Below are 12984 nucleotides of genomic sequence, written 5' to 3' on the forward strand. Positions count from 1 at the left end.
ATTGAACACCAAATTAATAAAAATTGGACTTATAAAAAAAATTGGGATAAAAAATTCAGGCATGATCTGATGGAAGAAAAACCAAGAGACATGGCCTCTAAACACTGAAAACCATTTTTGAAGGAAGAACACTGAAAACCATGTCCTCTAAATACATTAGATAAATGATCTACAGTAAATACAATCTCCTAATCGATACAATTGGTCCTGAACCCTTGTCGGATTTCAGCTGAAGACTGCAAATAATAATCCCAACAACTTAACACTTCTATTATCAACTAACAACAGAACATCTTTAGGACTCAACAAACAACAGATGCTACCAATAAATGATACAAGGATATGGTTGCTTTACTGTAAAAATCCCCACCAGTCATTTTGTCTTGCCATTCATGGCATGTGGCTTCTTATGATGTTCTACCTGTTCTGTTTTATTGCTGCTTGGGTTAGGGTTAGAACCATTCGCCACCACAGTTGAACTGCTAAAATTCTTTGTTTCTTTTGATTCTGCACCAAGATAATTCGACAATACTCTTCTCACCCCAAAGCCACGACGTTGAGGTTTCATGATGTTGTTGTTGTTGTTGTTGTTGTTAATGTTGTTGTTGAGGAAAGGAGATCTCTCTCCCCTTGCAGGACTAATGAGTGGTGGAGCAGGAGAAAAGCTTGGTGTGCCAACTGCTTTGTGAGGAGTGCCTGAGACAGACACTTTCATTGGAACCAATGGAAACCTATCTGAATGTTTGGTCAAGTCATCCACATATAGCAAATCGTCTATGCGAGCTACAATGTTGAACGCCATGCTCTCCAAAACTCTTGAATAGCTCTCTAGTATGGATTTTCCAACATCCTGAATGTTTCAAATGAAATAAGATGTGTTAATGTGAAAGGCTTTGAGAGAAAAGAGTGCAAAAGCTTGATGAAAATAAGGAAATAGAAGCATGGAACAACCTTGTTGCACTGGATCTTGCTGGTATCCAAGGTGGTTTGAGTTAGACCAGGATACTTTTGCTTCAATGAAATTAGAACATTTTCAGCTCTTTCTGCTAGTAGTTCTCTCTTGTCTCCATCAGCCATGAAGTCCTTCACAATTTCCCACGATGACTTTGTAGTTGAACGGTTAGGATTAGGTGGGGGTTTAGAGTGAGCTCTTCTACGCCACACATATATTGAGGCTTCAACACGGTTTGCAATCTCTAGTGCCACATGCTCCGAGGAGAGGTCTAGACAATCAAGGAGACACTCTGGAGAGAATTTCTCTGATGTAATGTAATGGTAAACAAAATCCCCCAAACAAGTTCTTCCATTCTGAAAGTTTAACAATGTTGGAAAATCCCTTTGTGAAAACCAGTTTAAATTTCACCACAATGTTATATAAGTCAGCAGAGAACTTTCAACTAGATTTTAGCAATGCATACAGTATATAGTATACTATATTTTAGATGATCAAAAAAAGCTGATTACACGTTCTATGAACGTTTACTTGCAGTGGAATTTCAATTAGAATATCGTGACAGAGTGATTGTCTAAAAGTTCTTTAGGTTCTCATCTAATCATAGAGGTGTGATAACAACTATTTGGTTGACACTAAATAAATTTACCTTTTTTTTTATCATTTGTATTAATCATATACTAACATCAACTTCTATTTATGTGGAAAATAATCATACCTTGGGAAGAGTTTCCAAGTATGACTCAGGAACTTCCATTTCAGCTAAAGCACCATTGTTGATAGCCATGGCAGCTTTTAGAATTTGGCTTGCACATTCTCTTGTGTGATTCAACTGCTTTCTCGAGTTCTCACTGAGGCCAGCAGGGGGCACACGAGGTACAGGGAGCCACCACTTATCCTCTTGTCGCTGAATTCTTTTGCAAAACGAAGCTGAACCCTCTGCATCTTGGGCTACAATTCCTTGATCAACATACCAAAACTCCATATCTTTGCAACTATCTAAAATTTCCTGTAATGAAGATAAGTTTACATGAGAATGTCAGAGCAGTTCCTCCACTAGCACACCACGAAAGAATAAGATTCAACACTCACAAGAAGCATGTTGTCGAGTTTGCGTAGAGCTGGAAGATTCATAAAAAGATCTGACCTTGGTCTGCAAGTCATTACCTGCAGAATGCACAATATATAAACATCAAAATTGAAAAACTTGTTTTAGTTTTAGTTACTTACAAAGTAGAGAGCTCTTTATTCAAAAGAAAATTGAATTTGTATATGAGAATTCAATCTAATTATACCTCTAGCTTACTTCCATCTGGAAATGTCTGCCAAGAAGGTATTAACTCAACAATGTGATCACTAACACTTACAAGCCATTCCATCTCCCTCCGCCACATTTCTTTCTTTTCACATGGAACAGGTTCTAGTCTCCATAATTGCCCAAATACAGTGGCTACAAGTTGCATTAAATTCGAATTTAAATTCAAACCATTAAAGGAAAATTTGAAAATTTTGTCAATCCAGCGTGTGTTACAGACAAAGCATACCACACAGATTTGTAATGGCATTTGAGATAGCCAAAGCACTGCAGACTCCTTTCCCAGATCCTGACATATCTTCCCCAAGCAGTAATTTTGCAAACCTTTCCTTCATAGCATCGATTCCTGATCCAACATTATTTCCCAGCAGTTAGAAAAAGGCCAAATAAATACTAACAACCAAACCCGGCAAAGTTGAAATGATAATCTTTCAGTCCTTACCCAGCCTTCATAGAGTCATCAAAATTCAAAAATTGAGAGTGAATTTTTAAACTTTGTCCAGTCTTTCAGTACAGAAAATATTCTTACCTGCCATTTTTGAACTGATGCTGGTAAATTTCGTATCTTCCAAGTGAGAAACAGGTTCATTTTCTTTCTCATCTGATTTGCGGCATTTGGAGAGTGTAGCCTTCCGAATAGGCCAGCCAAGAGGAGGAGAAGCACACCCTTTGAGTTCTTGAGCTGAATCACTGGCAGAAGAAGGAAGCCCTTCTTTTTTCTTCTGAAAATTTTCATCCCTGTTGCATAAAGCCTCCATCTTGAACAACTTTCCTGAGCAGAAAAGCCTTGCTTTTTGAACGAAAATCACCCAAATGATGGCTCACTCTCCTTCAACATGTCCCAACACAGCGACAGTAACAGTTCCTGCCGTAACAGTGAAGGAGTTTGAAAAACAAAGGAAGTTGGGAGGTGGGTTTTATAGATTATCGTGTATGAAGGGACCGTTGAGGTTGCTGTGGACACAGCACCGTGGAAAAGACGATGAAATGAAGAACAATGTTAGCTTTTGGGGAAAAGGTTTGTGTTACTCAACAGTTGTTGTTGTGGTTTCTTGCTCTCTCTCTCTCACTCACTCTGTGTTCCAAATTTGAAGTGTGAAGTGCCACGTCACATGACATACCAACGTCTCTCTGACTTTCGCTCTCTGAGTAACTCAAATTTGTGGTTACGTTCAAAATAATACTAAACAATTTAAACTTAGTTTGAACTTTTGTTTTACTCCCAACATATATTACACTTTCTAATTTCTGTTTAATATTAGTGAGTACTTACTACTACATGAATCTCCATAGAATTTTTTTGTTTCCCTTTTATAATTTTAATAATTACTTACTTTTAAGAAATTTATTAAATATGTCTTATAAATTACCTCAAAATCTTTATATTTTATCAACATTTATTTTTGTGACATTAAAAATATAAAATATTCTTACAAACTTTCAACACTTTAAATTGTGTACGTTGACATAGTTTTCTATTTTTTTTCCTTACTTATCACAAATAAAATATGTGTATATTATTTTCAAATTACTTAGTTTATTATCTATTTAGTTTCTTACTTATGTACTTGTTTCATATTCATGTCATTCATAGAATATAAATATTCGGGAATAACTATAAAAATATCTTTTGTATCACATCAATTGTTCTAGTAACTTATCGGTTGCTTCAAAAATGGCTAGATTTTGTATAAATGGCTTTATTTCTTTTTTATTTTATCTCTTTTCATATCAAATTCTTTTAAAAAGATGTTTATAATTTTTATTTTTTAATCTATTTTTTACTTTTATTATTAAAAATTAATTGTGAATATCTCCTATAATTTATAAACATTTTTGTAATATATTTTTAATTCATATTTTCGAATTCTATCTGCATCTTATAAACAATCGCAATGAACTTCAATTACAATTTTTTAATTTAAGTATAATTTAATCTTTCAATTATAAAAATATGTGGATTTAATATTTTTTAATCAAATTTTATTAAATTTATTTAATATTATAAACATTTTTATGATAATATTTGAATTATTTACACTGTTAATATATTTTTGTTTAAATATTTGTTAAAAAATACGTGTAAAATGTCATATAAATTTAATAAAATTTGATTAAAATAATTAAATGTACCTATTTTTAGATATTAAAGGGTGAAAAATTGAATTAGTCTAAAAATTCAAAAAAAAAACTAATTACAATTTTTACAAAAGTAAAAAATAACAAACATATTTAACTCTTATATTATTACTTACTTTTAAAAAATTTATTGTTCTCTTTCAAATTAAAGGGTTGTCGTCTTATTATCTTATATTATATTGTTATTTTCTCTTTCCTCTTGTATCCTTATATTTGATTTACATGCATATAATCTTCAACTATTTTAGTTTTCTTCTTTTTTATTTAAAAAATAGAGAGACACTGAGTGGTTGTCTCTGCGCTAGTATTAGTAAAATTGAAGTACAATTTTTTCATAAAAGGGCATATCATTAATTGAAAGGAAGGATAGAAGTTTCCTTTGTAATGAATGAAACAGTTGAATTAGGTATATATATTTGAATATAAATAGAATTGTGAATTGATAGTTCTTGGTTTAATTTAAATTTAATGTAATACATCTTTAACTCAAAAACCGAATGGTGGGTATAAAGGTCCTATCCACCTCACCGTGGAACGATCACACGTGTAGTTCCATTTTTGTTCAAGAAATGCTTCTTCAAATATAATGAAATATAAAAGCCCTATCATGTATTTTCCTACACGATTACATGTTCATCAATATTCATGTAGATGTGTTTGTGAATTGTATTAGCATATCAGAAGCCTTTTTTATTTTAAAGCAATGTAATTATTACATATACACTTTCTATTTTTCTCATCACATCCTTATGATTTGTTATTAAATATTCATACATCTTATCGTCAAAAGAGAAGTAAATATTCATCCAAAAATAATATTATCCATTGTTCAATAAAATTTTCTAATATGATATTAGAAGTTTACCTTACAAATCAAATTTGTCATACTAAATTATCAATTTCAATGTTAAGATGGTTAGAGTGGTATAAAGTATACACATATTACCTCTTACCTCTGACATATTCAGATACTTATCTCTTTGAGCTCTTCTTTAAGTAAAAGTTGTAACTATAATGAGTAATTGTTTGACATATTCAGATTATCAGGAATTTTTTTTGTTTATTTTTGACCCATTTTTAATTTATTATTTCAATTATTTTTAGATCATCACATCACACCATTAAAAAAATTAAAATAAATAATTGAAGAGTAATTAAAGTGATAGGTTAAAAGTGAGTCAAAATATCATTATTTTTTTTCTTTATCATATATTTTTAGTAGAATATGGCATGTTTTTCAATATATTTTTGGTTTATATTGATTTAAGCTTTCAAATGTTTCTCCCTTATTCTACATCTATGCATAATCTTCCCAAGAACAAAAGGTAAAAGACTTTTTTGTCTGTAAGCCACCAACAACGGCTATTGTTTGATGAATGAAACAGACATAAACAAAGTGAAAAAAAAGAGTTCAACTTTATTATATCCGTTGCAGATTGTTACGTTAATTTTCCAAAATTCATTCATTTCATATACACTTGGATTCCATCTGTACCTATAAAATAATTATTAGTCAATGAAAATCACTATTCACAATCTTATGAATGTTAAAAACATAGAGAATAGAAAAACTATTGGAAGTAGTTTTGGTTTGAATAAAAATGAAATTCAAAATACTAGTTTTATTGGTCCACAGTGTGCTTGTGCATTTAAAGGTTGAGTTTGGGCTTGAATCCATGCTCTTGAAGCAATAATTAGCTTTACTTACCAATTGGCACTTTCTAAGGAAAGTTTTTCTCCTACTTTTTGTAGCTATGCTATAGTAGTTTGAATTTTAAATCAGAATAAAGAACAAGTGCTGAATTTCAAACTCGATCACCATACCAACACGTGATGTTTTCGGCATTGTAAATCCATCGTTTTTCTATGGCTATACAACAATGCTAATAATCTTCGTTATGAGTTTTTCTTCTTCATGCAATGCAATTGCCAATTATTTTGTCTTGAACATGTATGTACCTTTTTAAGAAACAAATTTTATAAATGATAAAAGAGTTATATATGTTTTTGTCTTTCAAGTTTCAGTAAAATCTAGAATTAGTCCATTCTTCAAAAATTTTGACCAATTTAGTCCTTCATATTTAAAAAAGCATGAATTTAGTCCTTTAAACCAAATTTTGTTAAATTTATCTGACATTCCAAGCGCATTTCATGATAGTATTTGAATTGTTTACACGTTTGACACATTTTAGTTTCAATGTTAACTCAAATATTATCATAAAATGCGTTTAAAATGTCAATTAAACTTAATAAAATTGGATAAGAAAGACTAAATTTACGTATTTCTAAAGATGAATGACTAAATTGATATAAAATTTCGAAGATGACTAATTTTAAAATTCATTAAAACTTGAGAAACTAAAAACATATTTAACGCAAGATAAAACAATTTAGAGGAATAATACTGTTGTCAACAAGTTTTGTTTCTCATCATTGTTATATAATTTTACCAAATCGTTCAAAACAAAATCAATAAATGAAAACAAGTAAAACACAAACGAATTTTGTAAATAATAACAAATTAAAATAAATAAAATAAATTTCTTGAAACGAATGGGTTTTCTTTATAATCACATGAACTGTGATTTCTATTAAATTGCATTTTATATTTCTTTTTAATCAATGATATTTGTTTAAAAAATGTCAACATTAACTGCACACTACTCTTCATGTGAATTCGGGCAAACTCTTTATTTATTTGAAATAGCAGCGCTGAGCAATTTATTAAATGAATATTCACCGTATGAAATGGTCCCCTAAGCATTAAAAATTTTGTTTTTTGGTTTGGTTGGTGACAAAACTCAACTTCGTCTATTTTTTGCCATTGAATTGAACTAGAACACCCTAGAAGAGGAAAAAAAAGTTTAAAACCGTTTTTTGTGGTTGCTAATTTTTTTAACAGAACCAATTTGGTTTCGGTGAGGCAAAGTTTGGGTTTCTTTGTATAGTTTCATTTCCAATTTGGTTACTTTAAATGTTAGGTTTAGCTCTTGTAAGAGTTTCAATTATAAAATTGATAAGCATAGTTGCTTTGTGGTTGAAGATTTGAAGTAGCACCCATAATTTGAAAGTAACCATTCTACCCGATATAATGGTGTTTTTTTGATTATTTATTCTGAAAATCTTCTAAAATAAGCTTTTTAAAAAAGGATTTTCAGAATAAAGTCATAACTAAATTAAACTCAGATTAAATTGAATTAGTTTCATCTAGACTAATATTATATGAACTTGATTTGATATGAAATTATTTAATTTTATTATATATATAGTTGACACAACTCTACTCAAGCTAATATAAAGTCGGTTACAACTCAATTAAAGTGCCAGTTACAATCGTTACAAGCATTCCATTTACAAAATATGTGGTAGGTAAGGTATCACATTATTGTTATTATTTCGCTAATTATCATACATTATTTGATATTATCTTGATATTATCATTTTTTATAAACATCAAAGGACCCAAAAATCCTATGAATACATATAGTATTTTACCAAGAAATACACACAAATGATCATACTCATTGCTCTATTCTCATATATCTTAAAGTTTTCTTACTGACTTGAGCATTATTTCCTGCATTCTCATAATCTTTTGTAGGTGGATCTTCCACTGTGTTTCAATCCTCTATAGCACACATCATGAGTCATCAAGTCACTCAGATCTTGTCACCTGTAAAAAGATTCACGCCCCAAATCCTCATAAGAACATTTTAAAAACTTTAATAAAATAATAACAAGTAATAAAGTTTAAAAATATTTCAATTGTATATACTTTCTTTCACAACCAAAATCATAACAAGATAACAAATAAAAAAACAATAAAAGTTTGGGACTTGCCACATTAGTTTATTATGAAAGAAATACGAAAAAATCATAAAAATTAAAGTGTTAGCACTTACAACACTTATTTGGAGATAGATCCTTTAATTAAATATATAAATTTTCAAAATGTTCATTTTCCACAAAAATTAAGAAAAAAATACTCTACAAAAGAAATGTATATTTTTTAATTTTAGACTCGACAAATATATGATATCGAATACTTATAGATAACCGTATGAGTAATCATATCATTATATATTGAGACACTAGATGACACGAGTGGTCATACATATATCTAAAAAGAAATACAAAAAAAAAAAAGATATCATATCCGTGTGATCATACATATACATTCATTTCCTTCTTGTAAATATCACATATGAGAAAACAATAGAGATATTAGGAAAAAGTCATGTGAAAAAATATTTTTTATCAATTTATATTAGTTATTGTTTATTTTGTTATTATTATTTATTTTACTTTTTAAAACAATATTGGTGTAGATATGCAAACATGGGGTGCCAAACAGTAAGAAGGGTAAGGTTATGAAACTTAAAACATTTAGTAAAAGAGAAACCCAAAACTTAAAAAGTTAAAAAACAAATAAAACAAAGTAGTGTATAAGAGAAAAGTGAGGTGCAGAATGATAAAGCCCAAATATTGAAGTGAGAAGAGATAAGGGTGTAGAGTGAAAGCATGGGGTGCGGAAAACAAAGTTTAGTCCAGCCCAAAAATAAAATACAGAACGTGGCATGCAGAAGTGAAAACGCATAGGGTGCAGCCAGAAAACACCCAAAATAAAATAAAAAGTAGGGTGCCGCCCAAAAATACAATATGGAGGTGAAAGGCAAAAAAGAAGGGTGACTGTAGGCAATTTGACCAGCTCAGCGCAACACAATCGATCTTCTTCTTAGAAAAGGGTGTGTGAATTAAAGAGAGGGTGTCCATAGTAAAGCGGTCCAGCCCAGGTGTACAACTATTCTTCTCTTCTCCACGATGGAAGTGTTTTATTTAGGAACATTTAATTATCGGTTTCTTAATAGATCGAATACAAGTGTTATGGTATCCGATTCATGTATACCCGTTTCCCGTTCATATTTTTTTTAAAGCTTTTTTAAAAGTTTTATTTTAGTACTTTTTTTAAAATGAAGTTATCAAAGTTATTAATGAAAAAAAGTTATTGAATAATTGTTTAAAAATTAACTTCATATTTATTTTTTATCTAGGTTTATAAATTTAAAATTATTTTCAAAATGATTGTCTTTTAAAAATTTATATTTTAATATAACTCATTCAAAGTATATTTTCAATTACAAGTTTCTAAATAGAAAATTCTAAATTTAATAAACTACTGATATAATTTAATTTTTGCTTTTTCATAGTAATGCAATTTTATTAACCACATGTACATTTTGAAGTGCAATTCCAAATCACCTGCGAATGCATGGCATAATAATTGAAGCTGAAAAGTATAATAAGAAAAGCTTAACATTTATTTACTACATTTAAATTAAGCTTATGTTTTTTTATATACAACAAGAAAAGAGTTGAAAAAAAAAAAAAAAACGTTATAGTTTATTTATATGATTGCGTATGGAGCCAACTTGGATTGATTGTTCATTTGATCCATCCTTCAAATGGAAAAGCATTCCAATCTATATCCTCCTTCTATAAAAGGAAAACGTACGTAGAAGAAAAAATTATTGTATGTATCGTAAATAATGTAATAATGTTCGAACCTGTATTGCACCAACCTGGGAATTCGAGGAGATAATCATGAAAAATAATTCTAGTTTCGGAATGTGGGTCTAAACCTGTATTTTTTTATTGAAAGATTAAAGATGATTTTTCAATAACTTAGAAAATTGTTTAACAAAAGATAAAGGATTATATCTTTTGTTATCTTCTTATCTTTTTAGAGGTTTAGATATAAGATTTAAAGCCTTGGTAGTTATTATAAATAGGAAAGTAAGTCATAAATTTAAGCACGTGACTTCTCTCCTTTAAAATCATACTATTTAATTCATTTTTGTTGTTCTTTAGTATGACCAACTTTACATTGTGTACTACACATTGACACTTACGTGCAATATTTCATTTCTTTATATTCTATAATGTAGATCTTGTATGCAACGAGTCTATCTCGAACAATATTTTCTTTTTAACTATGAATTTAGTAAAATTGTTAACCACAATAATGGTAGAAACATAAATTATTAAAAATATTATCATAATAAAATTTAATTTCAAAGTTCATGAGGATATATTAACTAATCAATTACCACAGTTACCACCAGGTCCTCCAAATTGGAGAGCACCTCCATAATTTCCACGAAGATTACCGTAATAGCTAAGGCCAAAACATTTAGGTTTGTCAATGTACTTTTCTATTTGATATTTTTCAGGTATATAATTTTCTCTTGAAACATTCTGAATAAAGATCAATTTATAGAAACTTGCATGGAAAAAATTTCTATCAGGAAAATGTCCAGATCCCATCGGAGGACTACGATAACCAGAAAGAGTTAATGTCCTTCCGCCCAATCCTACTTTATTTGCTGAACCCAAATTGGAGAATAATTTTGCCGGAAAATATCCAATATTATAATCCAAACTACCTATCCACCAGTTTTTGGTCAATGGATCCTGAAAATGTATGTACACACATTTTTGTCAAGAATAATTCTCCACCTCCATCTATAATAAAATATTACACGAAAATTTATACCAACAACGTTACCTGAGTAATAGAACTATAAAAACCAAAAATTGGTCCACCATAGAATGATATATTTGTTTCACGTGAACCAATATATGATCCTCTATGAGTTTGAACAAAACCTGGACATCTTATGTTGAAGCATCCTGTCCTATGATAATTATCTGACTGCATATTTTTTAACATCACGTTAACTTTTTTAGAAGTGAAGGAATCATATCTTTTTTTCTTTTTTATAAATGCTTTATAGGTTAACATAAAGTAAAAACGAATTATATAAAATTGGGAACATTTGATTTTCATATAAATAAGTTTATTTTGTAACCCATTTCTACAAGTTAGGTAAATAATTATATATAAAAAAGAAAGTTACTATATCTTTTCATACCGTCCATGATGTGTACATATGGGTATCATGGTCACCATACAATTCTGGAGACACCTACACCAAAACTTGATATTAGATAAATATTTTTTCTGTATCATTACACTAATAAAGATTACATAATATTTTTGTAAACAAAAATATAATTTCATAAATTAAAACTCACATGCCATCCAAAACTAATTTTGTTAGCAGAATTTATTGGTCCATTTTGAACCCAAATATGAGAAAGGGACATTTGACCCTTAGTGACGTATGGATTATAAACACTATTATCTCCTCCAACGCTGAAGTATGGACCAAATTTTGGTGAGACAGCTACCTCTGCAAGCTACAAAGTTCAATAGATTTAAATAGATGTTAAACATGACGTAATTTATAGAAATAAATCTTGAAATTTTGGAATAGACAACATACATGAACACCAGGAATATTTTGGACGAAAATACTACTATTTAATAAATTTTTTTCCCGAATGAGATCCTTTTTTGTTGTTCTGAGAATAGGAACTGTCCCTTTAGGACAACGTTGTTGCTTATCAAGTCCAAATATAGATCTATCAGATAATTTTTTCACACTTGTTTCTTTGATTCGTCTTTGAAAGTTAGGTTTTTTCTGCAATTAAACAACACAAATAAAAATTGAAATTACGAGAAAGAAATATTGAAAGTTTCCACATTTAAAGTTAATTAAGGAAATTTATAAATACCTGGAGCTTATGATTTTTAAGCAAAGGATGGTCAAAGACTGGTTGTTTATTAATATCAATACAATCAACAATGTCTCCATGCTTTGTCTATGAAATATAGAATACAATACATATAACATAAAAAAAAAAAAATTGTTAGTGAATATAATGAGATTTGATTCAACAAAAGAAAGTGTAAGTTAATTTATAGGAAGACATAAAATACATGAATAGTTTTGATTGAAGGTTTGTTAATGATCTTTAGTTGTTGTTCTAGCTCCAAATCTTCTTTGAATATATTTTCAATACCATAAACTACAGGACTAGCACCACTGGTCACCAAACACAAAACAAAGACCAATGTACTAATCATCTCTTCACTATTTTATTGTCAATTTCTTATTGAACGTTCACCTTACGCACCAGTATTTGAAGTTGAATAAAAATGTTGTAGCGTAGTGCATTTATTGTTATGAATAAATGTATTAAATGTAAAGTTTAACATTCAATTGTATTAATTGCTTTATTTATGATATTATTTAAAGGTAAGAAATAACGTATGTAAAATAAAAAATTATTAGTTAATAAATTAGAACTATTATGACTAAAAAATTATAATTGGTCACTAAATTTGTCACTAATTAATTAGAAAGTAATTTTTTTAGTAGTCAAAATCTTGGTAGCTAATGTTTAGTGACCAATTTATAAATCAATTCCTTTGTTAGCCAAAATCTTGATAGCTAAATTTTAGAGACCAATTTTTAAATCAATTATAATTTTATGTTTAAGGTAGTTGATTCTTACCAAAGTTATGTTAGGAAAAATGTTATTCGCGGGGTTATATTTCAGGTGTTAAGGTAAAACTGATTAACACCAAGTCAGTGATTATGCCACTACTTTAGATTTAGAGGTATGAGAAGTTGATAACTCTAAAATTATCATGTGGGTCAATAATTCTATC

The 12984-nt window shown here is 29.4% G+C and overlaps 2 protein-coding genes across 2 annotated transcripts; both read right to left on the reverse strand.

Moving 5' to 3' along the window:
* Positions 1 to 67: 67 nt before the first annotated feature.
* On the reverse strand, positions 68 to 3309 carry LOC114193182 (rop guanine nucleotide exchange factor 5-like). The gene is made up of 7 exons (XM_028082895.2): positions 2797 to 3309; positions 2497 to 2613; positions 2248 to 2402; positions 2045 to 2119; positions 1671 to 1961; positions 952 to 1308; positions 68 to 850 (listed from the first exon to the last, which is right to left on the reverse strand). Exons 1-7 carry the CDS (start codon positions 3023 to 3025, stop codon positions 374 to 376), a joined length of 1701 nt encoding a protein of 566 aa, XP_027938696.2. The 5' UTR covers positions 3026 to 3309; the 3' UTR covers positions 68 to 373.
* Positions 3310 to 10462: 7153 nt separating this feature from the next.
* On the reverse strand, positions 10463 to 12474 carry LOC114193183 (protein neprosin-like). The gene is made up of 7 exons (XM_028082897.2): positions 12250 to 12474; positions 12045 to 12131; positions 11753 to 11950; positions 11502 to 11666; positions 11339 to 11392; positions 10972 to 11118; positions 10463 to 10877 (listed from the first exon to the last, which is right to left on the reverse strand). The coding sequence occupies exons 1-7, from the start codon at positions 12394 to 12396 to the stop codon at positions 10506 to 10508; spliced, it is 1170 nt and encodes a 389-aa protein (XP_027938698.2). The 5' UTR covers positions 12397 to 12474; the 3' UTR covers positions 10463 to 10505.
* Between the last annotated feature and the right edge of the window lie 510 nt (positions 12475 to 12984).

This window comes from Vigna unguiculata, chromosome 8 (assembly GCF_037176805.1).
Source record: "Vigna unguiculata cultivar grain cowpea cultivar isolate G323 ecotype 2 chromosome 8, ASM3717680v1, whole genome shotgun sequence".
NCBI lineage: Eukaryota > Viridiplantae > Streptophyta > Magnoliopsida > Fabales > Fabaceae > Vigna > Vigna unguiculata.